Source organism: Quercus robur, chromosome 7 (genome assembly GCF_932294415.1).
Source record: "Quercus robur chromosome 7, dhQueRobu3.1, whole genome shotgun sequence".
NCBI lineage: Eukaryota > Viridiplantae > Streptophyta > Magnoliopsida > Fagales > Fagaceae > Quercus > Quercus robur.
In genome coordinates, this window is record NC_065540.1 from 9,772,504 (window position 1) to 9,788,909 (window position 16,406).

Sequence of the window (16,406 nt, forward strand, 5' to 3'; positions counted from 1 at the left end):
CCTTTGGATGTAGGCACATGAAAGAACCACATAAAATCTATCCATTGTATTCCTTTTCAATCTTGCTTAGTCTGATTTTTCAAAACAGTTGCAATATATATCTAATGTAGAACATAGAGCTCAAATTTTTATCATAATTCAAATAGTAAAAAGGAACTAGTAGAATTATCTAAGCCAATTGTAGAATCAAATGAAATTTGGTGACCAAAAGGGAATCTCCATGAGAATCAGAATTTATTGCCTAATGGTGGTGACCTACTTCACTATACAGAGAAATTCGTTCATTTAGATCTATCTTTTATTAAATTTGCTATGTATGTTTATTTTTATTATTATTATTTTGTTATAATTCTCAAATTAAAAGTCATGATAAGGTCTTGATTACTAGAAGGTTGAATTAGTAGGTCATGGGGTTACAAAAACAACAAAGGTGTTAGCGGTGGATGATTGGAATGGAAAAGAACGGGGGAGTTACAGGTATTGAGTGTGCGATTGTAATGTGGGTCGAAAGAGGATAACATCATATTGGTGTAATTTAGAATGGATAGTGCAAGTAGAAAGTCTTACATTATGTTTTTGTGAGAGAGGGTTGCGTGTGTTGGGAGCAGATAGCAACTAGCAAGGGAGGTAGAGATTTTATTAATTGTTTTCCCTACAAATTTTTCATTATTATTGTTGAATCTTATGTGAGTAAGTCAAACAAGTATGAAATCTTCGAGTCAAGCATCAAGCATACAGATCAGCCTTTGCAACCTCCGAATTGCATTAGAAAAGTGGCGAAGACTTAAATTTCATATTACAAAATACAGGTTACAGATCATAAAGAACAACAATTACAACTTACAAACAGGATTTTTAAGCTATTGTTATTGTAATACACAACAATTTTTTTGAAGAATCTCATCAAACATTATCTTTCTCAACCAGAAAACAAGGACTTTCAGAATGGGTTTCACTCTCTCCAAACATATAAGATTCTTGGTTTCTTAGCTGCCATACTGAAACTGCATGTAAGGGGTTCATTATTGGTTTCTTATGACAAAGAAATTCTTGAGACACTGATTTCATTGTCGGCCTAGACTTTGGTTTAGCACGTAAGCAAGCAAATGAAATTGCAGCAACAAGAAAAACATCCTGTGCAACCAAACGATTTGGAGGTGGGAGACGCTTGTCTAATATTTCATTTAGCATCACACTTTGAGATGAAGATAATGATGTCAACAATTCGCCTGGATGCCTTCCCATTAATATTTCTAATGCCACCACTCCAAAGCTATAAACATCACTTTTTTCAGTCACCTTCATAGTATAGGCCAATTCTGCAAATATTGGACAAAAAATAGGTATGAAAAAATTAATATCTTTCATTTAACATTAATCTTTCTTTTTTTTTTGGACGTTTGGACAAAACTTGCTAGTGTATAAAACTTCCATCATAAAAGTAATTGTTTCTAACAAGAATGACTATGTAGAAAGCTCTACATGTGACTAAACATTTAGAATAATATCTAGGATAATTACGAAAATAATATATAATTCACCTGGAGCAATATAACCGTAAGTCCCAGCAATTAAAGTTTGATTGGAGGTTTCTGAATCAAGAAGTCTAGCCGTGCCAAAATCTGACACAAATGCCTCTAACTCAGAGTTCAATAGAATATTGTTGCTTGATATATCTCGATGAACAATTACTGGGACACTTTCATGATGCATATAAGATAAGGCATGTGCTATACTTTTGATTATGTTCACCCTCTTCATCCAATCCAATTCTACAGCCTCAGCATTGTTGCGTAGGACACAAAATAGACTTCCCCTTTCCATATACTCATAGACCAAAAACATGCATCGTTTGTGCAAACAATAACCGTGCAATTTCACAATATTCCGATGTCGGATTTCCGTTAAAATTTTGACCTCATTTCTGAAACTCTTGTCAAAATTTGGGTCCTCAGCCTCTAGGCGATGAAGTTTCTTTAAGGCAACCACTTTACCATTAGGCAACTGTGCTTTGTAAACACTACCATAACCACCTGTTCCAATACAATATCTAATGTCAAAGTCCTCTGTTGCTTCAATGATGTCTTCATATGCAATTTTTCCATCATAATTCCATATTGAGAACAAATCCCCATTCTTTGTTTCCCTTGACTCAGATGACATTTTCCTAACTCGACATTGAGAGCGGAAAAAATACCCAAGAAGTAAAAACATAGTGAAAGCAATTAAGGGAACAAAAAATTTTATTTGATGGACAATGGATCTACCTTTGCTTGGGGAAGATGGCAAGCAAGGAGGGAAGCCTTTGACATCACCACATAAATCTTTGTTGCCGATGAAGGTTGAAGGTGCATAATTTAAGTAGCCATCTGGGATCCGACCATGGAAAGAATTGTGGGAAAAGTTCACTTTATTTATTGAAGCTGAAAGATCCGGAATATTTCCAGTAAGATTATTGCAGCTGAGATCCAAGAACTTTAAAGTTTGTGAATCCCCTAGTTTAGAAGGAATTTCCCCATTGATAGTATTATAACTTAGGTCAATAAAATTTAAAAGCGGAAGGTCACTAATTTGAGATGGAATGCTTCCAGTTAAATAGTTATGGCTCAATAACAATTCACTCAACCACTTGCAATTAGCTATTTCTTTGGGGATGGAGCCACTGATTTGGTTCCAACTAAGGGACAACATTTCCAACTTCGGTAATTGACCTATAATCGAAGGAACTTGACCAACAATTTTGTTATTGCTAAGGTTGAAGTGACGCAGATGCTCCTTATCGCCTATTAATTTAGGAAAGGATCCATTGAAGTTATTGTAGCTAACATCCAAAAATTCTAAACCCGAAAGAGGTATTTCTCCTCCACTAATAGAATTATAACTGAGGTCAATATGTCTTAATGAAAAAAGGCTATTGTTCAGAAAGGGAATGCTTCCAGTTAAGTAGTTGTGGCTGAATATTATGTTGTAGAGTAAAGAGCAATTAGAAATGTGCACAGGGATGGAACCACTAATTTGGTTCCCACTAAGGGACAAAGTTTGCAACCTAGTTAAATGACCTATAGACAAAGGGATTGAACCATTGATTTTATTAAAAGACAAATCCAAGATGGAAAGATTGGTTAAAAGGCCAAGAGCAGAAGGGATTGCTCCGGTAAATTTGTTATCACTCAATCTTAATTCTAGAAGATTCTTTAAATTACCTAATCCATTGGGTATGGAACCACTGACTAGATTAGAGGAAATGTCAAATACCTGTAATCTAGTGAGGTTTGCAAGTGAAAGAGGTAACTCACCGATGAGTTGATTACCTTGCGCACTAAAATGGGTGAGATTTGTTAAATTTCCCAAATCTTTGGGAATGGAACCATTGATAGAATTTGAAGAAATGTCAAATTTCACTAATCGAGTGAGGTTTCCAAATGAAGGAGGCAAGTTACCTGTGAGAGAATTTTCGGACAGATCAAGGTGGGTGAGCTTTGAAAGGGTGCCTATCTCAACTGAAATGCTCCCCTTAAGCTGATTATGAGAAAGATCAAGGTGGGTGAGCTTTGAAAGGGTGCCTATCTCAACTGAAATGCTCCCCATAAACCCATTATGAGAAAGATCAAGGTGGGTGAGCTTTGAAAGGGTGCCTATCTCAATTGAAATGCTCCCCGTAAGCCAATTATGAGAAAGATCAAGGTGGGTGAGCTTTGAAAGGGTGCCTATCTCAACAAAAATGTTCCCCTCAAGCCGATTATGAGAAAGATTAAGACGGACTAAATTTGGGAAGGAAGAGATGTTGAGTTTACTGATCTCATCTTCGAGATAGACCCTACTCATGTCAATCTCTATGACGCTTCCACCATCATTGCATAAAATTCCATAAAACTCGCAATGATTTAAGAATGTATCGTTGGAGTGACCACCCCACCACCCACTCTCCAGGAGAGCCTTCGCTTCTGGTTCAAGCGCTGATGAATTAGATGCTGCCACAGAGCCAGCTGCAATAACCATAGTTGTGGAGTGCATCAAGATATAAAGAACCCATAATGCTACTATCAGAATGGAAATGGAAACAGAGGGAGCCATATTAGAGTTTATGATTGATTGATGAGTGCGTTGCAAAGGGGCAAATGTTTGATTGTTATATATTCATCACTCAACACACTTTAATCATTGAAATACAGTCCTTACCAACCCAAGACTGGAAGTCAATTTAATGAATGTGCTACTTTTTTCTTTTCCTCCCCCTTTTTTATTTTTTATTATTTTTCTTTTAACTTTTCTATTTTTTACTTTGTATGAATACCAACGTGATTATCACGGAGCATCGTCTTTTTGAACCCTATTGAAGTGCAGAAATTTACATGAATCTACCGGCATGATTTCCACGAAATCATCTTGGAAATTTCTTTTTGAATAGAAACTCATAATGCAATTGCGCCCTTGTTAGATTACTGACAGTGGAATTGCTGCGAAGTTTGCAAATTTTTTTTTCTTTTTTTAAGAATCTGAATAGTGTAATCCACGAATGGTTTAATTGTCGCAATTTATTTCTTACACTTTATCAGAGGTTCTATGTGAGGGGTAGTTACTTTTGGAGTAGTATAAATATATATTTTTCTTTCTCACATAATTATGAGTCTCATTAATTAAATTTATGGTAAAATTTATCATTTATGTGAGAGAGAAAAATATACATTTATAATACTTTCCAAGCATTCAATAATTTGTCATGCACAAGATCCTTAAATTATTGGAATCAATAAATGATGTAATGATCCTGATTTATTTCTAACACTTAATTAAAGGTTTCCTTCGCTTTTAGTTTTAGAGCTGATGATTTTTTGGGGTGCAAAGCACCGTGTGGGTCCAGCCCACATGCCTTGCCAACGCTCATTTAGAGCATTAGCATTGGGAAATGCTAATGCTATTCTATTTTACAATTCTAAAAACTCACTTTATCATTATACCATCTTATTTTACAATACCTCCACATCCCAAACTTCTATTTTCCTCTTTCACTCATTAAAATAATATATTTACAAAATAAAATAATATATATCAAAATTATATCTGTTCTCTCTCATCTCTCTCCTCTCTTCCATTTTCAGCTCTCTTCCAGACACACACAGCAACCCACACAGCAACCCAGAAACCTCAGACCCGAAACCCATGGCCACCACCATCACCACGGCAACCCCCCACCTTCACCACCATGAACCCACATGACCCATAATAAAAACCCCACCCCCTTCCACCACGCCACCACCCCACGGCAACCCCAGAAACCCATGGCCACCACCATCTCCACGGCAACACCCCACCTTCACCACCTTCACCACCATGAACCCACATGACCCATAATAAAAACTCCACCCCCTTCCACCACGCCACCACCCCACGGCAACCCCAGAAACCCATGGCCACCACCATCTCCACGGTAACTCCCCACCTTCACCACCTTCACCACCATGAACCCACATGACCCATAATAAAAACCCCACCCCCTTCCACCACGCCACCACCCCACGGCAACCCCAGAAACCCATGGCCACCACCATCTCCACGGCAAGCCCCCACCTTCACCACCACGAACCCACATATGACCCATAATAAAAACCCCACCCCCTTCCACCACCACCACTACCACGGCAACCCCCAACACCACCACCATGAACCCACCAAAAAAAAATCCATCCCAAAATCAAATCAAACCAATAGCAAATTCCAAATCCACAAGATGACCCACAAAAAAAAAATCAAGTCAAAATTTACACAAACCCAGCTACAAACCGATCTCGCCGCTGCAAACCACACCGGAAACCCAAAAATCGCCGCTGCAAATCAAAAATACCCAGAAATCGCCACCAGTTGAACGTCGATCGGACTTCCCAGTCTCACCTCCACGCCGGACCCACGACCCACGCCAGAAAAGCCCACCGTGAGAGAGAGACGTGATGAGAGAGAGAAGCCGTTGTGGTGAGAGAGAGACGTGATGAGAGAGAGAAGAGAGCCGTTGGGGAGAGGAATGAAGAGAAACAAAGGGAGAGAGAGAGTCAGAAGAAAGGAATAAAAAATTAATATACCTTATACAATTGTGCTACAGTACTATTCTATCTTTAGAATTGTACTGTAGCACAATTCTAAATAATTTTGCAATACTTCCTTATAGCATTCTCTGATGCAGTGGTTATTTGATGCATTTATGCTAAAATACCCTTAGATATGGCTTTAGCATCTTCTGATGCTAATGCTCTTATGAGCTTGCCTCCAGAAGTCTTCAAGCAAGCCATGTCTCTTAATGAGACTTGACTTAATGAACACGCTGAAGGAACAGTACGTTAGGACCAAAGGGGCCTTGGTCCCCCCCAATATTTGAAAAAAAATTAGTATATATATATATATATAGAGAGAGAGAAAGAAAAAGTAGAGTTATTTTAATAAAGAAATAATATATTTATACTATTTTTATAACAAATTTTAAGTGGTAAATTATTATTGACAGTTATAGATGCACAAAAAAATTATTTAAGTTATAAATTAAAATTAGAACTAATAATAACTTATCATTTAAGATTTATTATAAAATTGTTGTAAAAATATTATGGAGGTAGCAATTAAATTATTCACCTCCACTAGATAACCACGTGTGTGGTTAAAATACTTCCTATAAAAACAGGTGTGTAGCTGTGTAGACTACTCCCACTTCACTTTTTTACATATATTTAATAATTTGCCTTCTAGATTTTGTTGTAAAATTTTTGTAAAAATATTGTGCTAGTAACATACACTTATAGTATTTAATTTTATTTTAAAAAAAATTGTTCCAAATTTTTGCTTATTTGTTAAAATTAAAATTAAAAAAAAAAAAAAAAAACCTTCTCTCTGATACTTTGACTTACTTTGTTGTTGACAGTGGAATGAAAGTATTTTTTTTCCATACTTTTCTTCTTTGTAAGCAAAAAATTACACTACCATTACAACCAACAGATCTCTATCAACATATGTGATTCTCCTCTCATTCTCCTTATCTCTCTTTCACTTCTATATTTTCTTAGTTTTTCTCTTCATTTGACCCAGTAGTTTGATAAATGCTCTATAGATTTCCAAGTCAAAGAAGTCATTGAATGCTTGCGTAAATTCTAAGAAAGCAACCACGTATATGATTAAAAAGTCATACACTTCAAAAGAAAAAATTTATATTAGTTACTATTTTTTTCTTAATTTCACATTTGCTCCTAATCCTACTCCTAGGCGTGTTACTATTCTTATTTATCATATATTTTTATTTAATTGATATTACATATAAATATAATAAGTTGCTATTAATTTAATGGTTGTTATCTTACCGATCTTTAAACTAATAATAAATTTTTTAGACTATTAATATTGTAAAATATGGTTATATTGTATTTTAGATTATTGTATATAATATGGAAGTTGTATATACAGAAAAAAAAAATATCATTTTATTTTTTACTAGACTTCATGACAAATTTTTAGTTTTGTCATTGCTAACTCTCCTATAAAAATATCTTGAACCGCCACGGTTAAAGTGGTTCCTGGTATATGAAACTGATACTAATCAAGAGTAAATTAGAAAATATGCTACAAAGGGAACCAAGGCCACAATAAACAATGGAAGTCAGCATGGATTAAGGATATTATAAATTAAGCTATGAGTTAAAAACTGTAGAAGATTTGTCCAGTGTAAATGCATCTTTGAATTTTTGTTTTTTTGTTTTTTCTTTCCTCCTAATGCAACAGAGGTGAAACATTGTCACATGGCACTGAAGTTGGATGACTATTTCAACAGCAGCATCTAGCACATTTTGCTAGAATATTCGCGTGGGAGTAATTCTGTTTGTTAACTCTTAAAAATCTCACATTGGATAATTACCACAAGAAAGAGTGGATGATAAAAAATTTAATTTTGTCACATTGGAACCAAGGATACAATAACAATGGAATCAAGATTATCAAAAAAATAACAATGGAATCAAGAGACTTTATTACAGAGTCTTTGTAAAAGTAAGATGGACGGTGGGATTGATTGCTTTTTGCTTAAATAGTGTTATGTTCATTCAAGAATAGAATCCACTTAGGTATTGTTAATTGGGGACCTTTGATGTGTTCAATAAAAAGTTGACTTCTCGTAGAAAGTTAAGAGAAGCCTACTCAGTCTACTTAAGTGAATTCTAAATGACTTCTCTGAAATATCAAATCAACGTAAGAGTGTAACTTTTTATTTAGTCTGGTCAAATTAAAAAATCACATAATCTAAAGAAGCCCTTCAAAAACTAAAATAAACAAAGAAATGACCCTATCACTGTCGAAGTCATAGTCATGACTTTGGTGCCCCTTCTTTGACAGTGCTCTAAGAAACTTCAAGTCATGACCCTATCGCTGTCAAAGAATTAAATATTGCGCGTCATGACCCTATCCCCTATTACTGTCAAAGAAATAAATATTGCGCGTCATGACCCTATTACTGTCAAAGTCATGACCCTATTATTGTCAAAGAATTAAATATTGCGCGTCATGACCCTATCCCCTATTACTGTCAAAGAAATAAATATTGCGCGTCATGACCCTATCACTGTCAAAGTCATGACCCTATTACTGTCAAAGAAATAAATATTGCGCGTCTGTGCATGTCGAGGATTTTTTATTTTTATTCATAGTGCATCGTTTTCCGATCAAGGCAGCTACTTTTCTATTGCATAAACTTTCTATTGCATAAACTAACTCCACTCAATCAAAACGGTCTTCTGAATTATTAATCAAAAGAACCTTATATTTATATATTTATATTTACATATTAAAAAGAAAAGGAAAAAACCCGAAGTTTATATATAATAGCTAAGTTAGATCAAAAGCGAAGAAGATTGAATTGATTGAGAGAAATATGGAAAATCATAGACATATCAAAAATCATAGATTGATGGAAATATTGAGAAAGATTTATTTAAACTTAAATATGATGGTTACTCGATAAACCATAATTCCAAAATTCAATTGATTTATTTACAACAACATCATTTTGAGCTAATGTGGCATTATATTTAACAGTAAGCTCATGTGCTATGCAATGTTAGAGGGGAAAATCAAAATTACCCAAACTTAAAGTTGTAAATTGCAATATAATCTAGCCAAACTAACACATCATATAATGTAAAGAAGTCCTTCAAAACTAGAGTAAACCAAAGTTAATGTTTGACGATAAGTCTCACAGGCAACTTGTAAGTATTGAAACTCATTATCCCATTCTCCATATCATTTTTACAAGGAGGAATTTGTAACCAAGTCTCTTAGTTGCTTCTTTCTCAAAAAAAAAAAAAAAAAAAAGTCTCTTAGTTGCTTACATGTGCACATGCACACAGAAACCATCACCATTAATTAAACAAAAATGGTAGGAAAAATAAAAAAAATAAAATAAAAGAGAAAACTACCCCCCGGCTTGGGTTTGGCCCTAGCCTTTGAGAATTTCTAGAAGAGCTCCCTCTAAGGTAAAGCCCTAGCTTAGTAATTTACTTTTTAACTTGAATGCTAGGTTCCCTTAAAATCAATCATATTAAATGAATTGGTGTCAAGATCTTTATAGTTCAAATAGTTGACACCTCTTAGTATTTCCAATGAAGGCATCCATAACCAAATTTGCTTTCCCCCAGCTATTGAATAATAATAATAATTGTTAAGGTCATATTTTATATGTAATTGGCTAATCTTTTGAAAAAATACACTTTACTTGTAACTAGGTAGATCTAAGTTGGGTTTAGTATATCAAGAATTGTGTTTATCAAACATATCAAGTGGTATCTTTAAAGACATGAAGATTGATCCAAGAAATAAGGGAAGAAAAGTTGTTTTATTAAAACTCGACACATAGCTCGATAAATAGCTGTTATCAAGACTAAAGGGGAAGCTTGACACATATCTTGACGCAAGCTCGATCTATCAAGATTTATGATTTCATGATTTCCAGATTTGAAATTTGGCCCACGATTGTGTTATTTGTTTAGAGTTTCTTTTCTCACAACTCTAGATATATATAAGGCTTATTTTAAAAGTTGTCATACATGGATATAGAAACCAATTGTTTAATTTTCTCTGTGAGAAGCTATTGTGTTTGTACGCTATAGGATTTTGTAACTAAATGCTTCTTGATCTTCATTGTTAATAAAGTGAAGAACTTTGCAGCCAACAACGATTATTCAAGTTGCTGGAGTTAGTCACGTACTAGGATCTGTGCAATGGAATTAGTCACAGATTGGAAATTTGTGCATCAAAGGAAAGAATGCTACTACAAGATCAAGTCCAATTGGGTATTGCTTGGTATATCACGATGAATAACTAGTGGTATGCATTCATGATGCATCTAAGATAAGGCATGTGCTATGCTTTTGATGATGTTCATCCTTTTAGTCCAATCCAATTTCATTGCTTCAAAATCGTTGTTTAGGAAACAAAATAAGCTTCCCCTTTCCATGTATTGATAAACCAAAAACATGCATCATTTATGCAAGCAATAACCATGAAGTTTCACAATATTTCGATGTCGAAGTTCTGTTAACATCAATCTTTACCTCGTTCTTGAAACTCATGTCAAAAGTAGGGTCCTTAGCCTCTAAGCGATGAATTTTTTTCAACGAAACAACTTTCCCGCTAGGCAATTGTGCTTTGTAAACACTACCATAACCACTTGTTCCAATGCAATATCTAATGTTAAAGTCCTCTGTGACCTTAATGATTTCTTCATAAGCAATTTTTCCATCATAATTCTATATTGAGAACATGTCCCCCCTTTTTGCACTCCTTGTCTCTGATTTTGTTTTCTTAACCCGACATCAAGAGTGAAAAATATACCCAATAAGTAAAAGTGCAAATAAAAAGGTAAAGGGAACCAAAATTTTTACTTGGCACATGATTTGAGAAGTTGGAGGGCAATGAGCAAATCCTTTGATGTCACCACAAAAATCCTTATTGCCAAAAAATCGTTCAAATGCATAATTTTGGAAAATATCTAGGATTCGACCCTCCAAAGAATTGTATGACAAGTTAAATTGAGCTATGTTAATGAGAAAAATGAGAATGTTGCTCATAAGGTTATTGTAGCTGAGGTTAACATAAATTAGCAGGGACAAGTCTCTAATCCCAGAAGGAACAATTTCGGTTAAGTAGTTATGGCTTAAGGATAAGGAGTTTAACAATGAGCAATTAGCCAAGGTGGAGGGGATTTGACCAACTATCTTGTTATTGCTAAAGTTCAACTCAATCAAACTCTTCATATTGCCTATTTCTAGGGGAATGGAACCGTTGATATGGTTTGAATCAAGAAACAAATATGACAAATTCTTTACAAATCTTATTTCAGATACTTTAGAACCACTAATCATATTAAAAGACAAATCCAAATACTGGAGATTGGTTAAAAGGCCCATAGTTGAAGAAATTGATCCTGTGAGTTTGTTATAACGCAGATCTAAGAGCATTTACATCAGCTCTTGGATAATTGTGTATAAATGTGTAAAATATACATTTTGGCTACTTTTACACATTTTAAACCAAAAAACACTCCACATCAGTCCGTTTAAAAATGTGTAAAATCTTCTAAATTTTTCAACGAGCTACAGTACCTGTGTAAATTTACACGGGCACTGTAGCCCGTGTATTTAGTTTTTTAATAGTTTTTTCTCTCTCCTTTCCACTGTCTCTCACCTCCCTCTCTGTGCTCTCTCTTTCTCTCACAAAAAACCCACCCAATCCTTTCATCCTCAGTTCTCTCTCCCTCTCTCACATCTCTCTCTCGTTCAAAGCATGCCACCGGAGTTCACAGCGTGGCAAGATCAGCGCTGTGGGTCACAGCGTGGTGAGATCAACGCGTGGCGTGGTCTCGATGGTGGCGGTGTGGGTTTGGGTCGATGATCGATGGCGGCGATGTGGGGAGGTCTTGATGGTGGTTTAATCTGTGTTTATGGTGTGGGTTGGTCTTGGTTTATGTGGGTTTGCTTGGTCTGGGTTGATTTAGGTTGTGGGTTGATCTGGGTATGTGTGGAGGCGTGGAGGCATGGAGACGATGGCGTTTTGATCGGCATTGATTTTTCTTTGTGTGGGTTGATCGGTGTTGGTTGATCTGATGTTGAATCTGATTTTTCGTGTGGGTTGATCGGTATGTATGGGTTGATCTGATTTTTCTTTGGTTTCTGATGATTTTTCGTGTGGGTTGATCGGTATGTGTGGGTTGATCGGATTTTTCTTTGGTTTCTGATGATTTTTCGTGTGAGTTGATCGGTATGTGTGGGTTGATCTAATTTTTGTTTGGTTTCTGATGAGGGTGGTGATGGTGGCTGGGTGGTGATGGTGGCTGTGGGTTTGTGAGAAAGAGGGGCAGTGAGGGAGTGAATAATAAAAATTAGTAAAATAATGAATATTTTAATAAATAAATGTGTAGAATAGATAAACTGATGTGGGTGATTTTGTAAAAATGGATGTGTAAAATAGAAAAATTAGGTTTTTTCGTGTAAAATAGACAGAAAATTTAGAAGAACTGATGTGAATGCTCTAATATTTGAAGATTTTAGAATTTCCCAATTCTTTGGGAATGGGCCCACATATTAGATTTTGGTAAATGTAAAAAGATTCCAATTGAGTGAGGTTCGTGAGAAAAAGAGGGAAGTGATCTGTAAGATTATTACTAGAAAGAGATTGGAAGGTGAGCTTTGAAAGTGTTGAGGGATGCTCCCTCAAAGTCTAGTATTCCAAAAACTTAGACTTAACTAAATTTGGTAAGGAAGAGAAGTTGAATTCCCTAAACTTACCTCCCACATAGATCCCATCCATGTAAATTCCTATAACGCTTCTACCATCATTGCATATAATTCCATTCCACTAGCAATAATTTAAGGAGGTATCGTTGGAGTGACCATTTCAGTCTATTTCGGTCCATTTGGACTATTTGGACGTTAAATTGATTCTTTTTTTAGGTTGCATTTTTAGTTTTGGGCTCAAATTTTTTTTTTTAATTGAAAAGTTAAAATTTTTCTTCTGTTTGGGCCAAACTCTTTAATTAGTTTTGAACTTAAAAACACAAACAAAATAGACATTAGAAATTAAAGATATGTACCCTAAAAAAGAAATAAAAATGATATACACTTCTGTTAAACCATATTAATATGGTATTTTGATATACTTTAGTGCATTTAGTCCATTTGGTTTATTTTGGTCCACTTTGGTTTACTTGGGTCTATTTGGTCCATTTCGATCCACTTTGGTTTATTCGGTCCACTTTGGTCGTTTTAGTCCAATTAAGCCCACATTTGTGACAAACACTTCTTACATAAGGCAAGTAAATTCAAACAACTAAATATCCAATGACAAAACTTAGATATAACACCTTATGTGTTATTTCTTAAATTCGCCTCTTAAGATTTAGCCATATGACAAAATCTTAAAATGAAGATCTATGGAACAACATCTATACCTAAGTCTTGCCCATTATCCAAACCATGCTTCTATCATTATATGCTGGATGCATTATCCATACATATCTTTCTTTGATTCCCATTAAGGGTAATTTCGTCAATTAACTCCTCAGCTACTAGAAGTTTCAAGCAGTACCTTGAGATAGTTATTACTTCACCAATTTGTGACTCGTTCACTGCCCGGTGCCCGCATCTAATTCTGTTATCCCTTATAATTAGTCCAACAGAATCCAAGTCAATCTTATACTGTCCAAAATTTCTAATTAACTCCATCAAAAAAGATCAACGACCTAGATTAAAAGAACACCCGCAAAACGAACTGTAGATAAAAGCATGCAATACTAATAGCTTTTCCCTCCTAAATATTCAAGCTCTTCAAAATCTCTCTCTCTCTCTCTCTCAGAATCACAGAGAATCCATGGCTGGTGGAGAAACAACAAGTTTGTTGGTTCCGATACTGATTGCTCTGCCAGTTTTGGTATTCGCAATTCAATCTCTGAGAACTGAGCCTTCAGGGAAGGAAGGTCGGGAGTACAAGGAAGGCGATTACATTCCTCTCTTCGCCAACATAGCTACATTGTTATTCATGGTCTAGGAATTGGATGACTGACATTTACCAATCATGTTGCGTTGAAATACACTCGGCATAGGTCACTTTTAGTTTTAGTAAGCTCAAGTCTAGGTAAAAAGAATTAAATGAAAATTGCAAAGGACAAATGCTTCCACTGACCACTGATCATGTAAGTTGCATATACATAACATAAGCAAATGTTTACCACCTCTCAAGTCACAACCTCTATTTCTGAACATGGAAAATCGACAGATCCTAGTTTAAGTTCGAAAACAAATACCACTATAATCCCAAGATTTGACTTGGAATAATTTTGGTGATCAATTTACAAGTGGAGAAGAAAAGTTCTATTTGCTTAAGCTCTAGACAATCTAAAAGTCAGATATTAAATTCTAAAAAAAAAAAAAACTACTACTTCTTCGACTTTAGTTCACCATATTTTCATGCAATAGCATCAAACTCTCTTCTTTCTCTATTACGTATAAATATTCATTTCATTCATTACTATTATATTTTTCTGTCTCTAAAAATCTTTCATATATTTTCAATCTCTTCTCATCATTTCACAATCTTTTTGCCTCGTCAAGCTTCCCATTGACGTCGTTGGACCGCCTTATACAAACCAACCTATTGAACATCAACCTTATAAATCCTTGTGGCGGCCTCCCTATCAAATCTCGTTGGGGCCAATGGTTCCAACTCCATTAAAACGATCCTCTTATAGCAGTGGCGGCTCCAGAAATTTTTTTCTAGGGGGTCAGCAATGGCAAAGTTAGGAATTTGTCATTTGTCATGAGGAGTGAGTAAAAAATTAAATGATCAATCTTTTTTTGTATAAATAAACTTCCATATTATATACAATAATTTAAAATAATATTCTAAATATAATTTAGTATACAATATAACTATATTATACAATAGTCTAAAACTGTTATAAAATAGGTAAGACAACAACTATTGAATGCATAAACTAATATAATTAAATTACTAATCATACATTTTTGTCAAGTTAATAATAACTTATTATATTTATATGTAATATCAATTATATAAAAATATATGATGAAGAAGGAGAAGACTAGTAACACACTCAGGAGTAGGACTAGAAGTAAATGTGAAACTAAGAAAATAAAATAGTAATTGATATAAGTTTTTGCGTTTGAAGTGGATGACTTCTTAAACATACACATAGACATAGTCACTCTCTTTGAATTGGAGATAAAAAGAAAAACAAAGAAAAAAATAGAAGGGAGAAACTAAGATAAAGAGAATGAGGAAAAAATTACAGATATAGATACAAATTTGTACAGATGTGTTGGTTGTAATAGTGATGTAATTTCTTTTATTAATAAAAAAGAAAAGTGCAAGGAAAAACAACTTCACTTCTTTGTCAACCGTAAAGTAGGACTGATATTGGGCCGGGTTTACTGTGACCCGAAACCCAACCCAATAGAAATCGGGTTTGGTTGCCTGAAACTCGGCCCGACCCGAAAAATCGGGTCTGTAATTGGATTGGTTTTCCGGGTCTCGGGTTGGGTCTTGCTGAGCGAACCCACCTCATTTTGTTTTGTTTTGTTTTTTTTTTTTTTTTTCACAAACTTCCAACCCATTAAATTCCTCACTTCCCAGTTTCTACAAACCAGACCCACTGAGCCCACTGAGCCACTCATCCTCTAAGGTTTGTCGGCTCTCTCTCCCTTCTCTCTTAACCCATCTCTCACAGAAAAAGAAAGCCACTCATTGTAAAGCCCTTCGAAGATGCCTCCTCCGGCGGTGCTTCTTCTAGCAGCTGAATCCATGGCAATTTTGGCTTGCTGGGTCTCTCTCTTTTGCTCTCGCTTCTTAATCTTTGATCTTGTTCACTAGGGTTCAGTGAGAGCTCTAGCTCGCTCGGCCTTGATTCGATGAATGAAATGGAGAATTGGGAATTTGGGGGGTTGATTTTGTAATTGTCGCAGTCAGCGTTTCTAGTTTGGAGAGAGATGGACCGGTTTATGATGAGAATATTCTTCTGGGCTGGGCTTATTGGGCTTTCTTGCTGTACATTTTGGACTATCATTAACTTTTTTATCTTGTTGTGGGTCGAGATCTGAATGGGTTTTATTTCGTGGGTTTTGGTTTGTTTGAAATGAAGATCGCAGTTCCGTTTCATCTTTACAAAGTTGTCTCTACGGTACGTGGATGATGGCTATGGTGAGTTGTCTGAGGTCGACACTGATGGTGGGTTGTGATGTTTTGTGAGATTGAGACTTGGGAGGTAGCTGAGGGAGGCAGAGAGACCTTTGTTGGAGTAGGGTTTTTTTTTTTTTTTTTTTTTTTTTTTTTTTTTTTTTAAATCGGGTTCAGACTAGAATATATATATGAAC

The 16,406-nt window shown here is 35.3% G+C and overlaps 1 protein-coding gene across 7 annotated transcripts in view; it reads right to left on the bottom strand.

Moving 5' to 3' along the window:
- Positions 1–774: 774 nt before the first annotated feature.
- Positions 775–16,406, bottom strand: part of LOC126692119 (MDIS1-interacting receptor like kinase 2-like) — an 82,238-nt gene continuing 66,606 nt past the window's right edge. For 2 of the 7 annotated variants that reach the window (XM_050387610.1, XM_050387605.1), the window contains 2 exons: positions 1,542–2,267; positions 775–1,319 (listed from right to left, as the gene is read on the bottom strand). In XM_050387610.1, coding sequence (XP_050243567.1) covers positions 904–1,319; positions 1,542–2,267 — 1,142 coding nt within the window. In that variant the 3' untranslated portion in view covers positions 775–903. Of the gene's footprint in view, positions 1,320–1,541; positions 2,342–16,406 lie in introns of all 7 variants that reach the window. The other 5 variants (XM_050387611.1, XM_050387607.1, XM_050387606.1 and 2 more) reach the window with 5 other exon arrangements.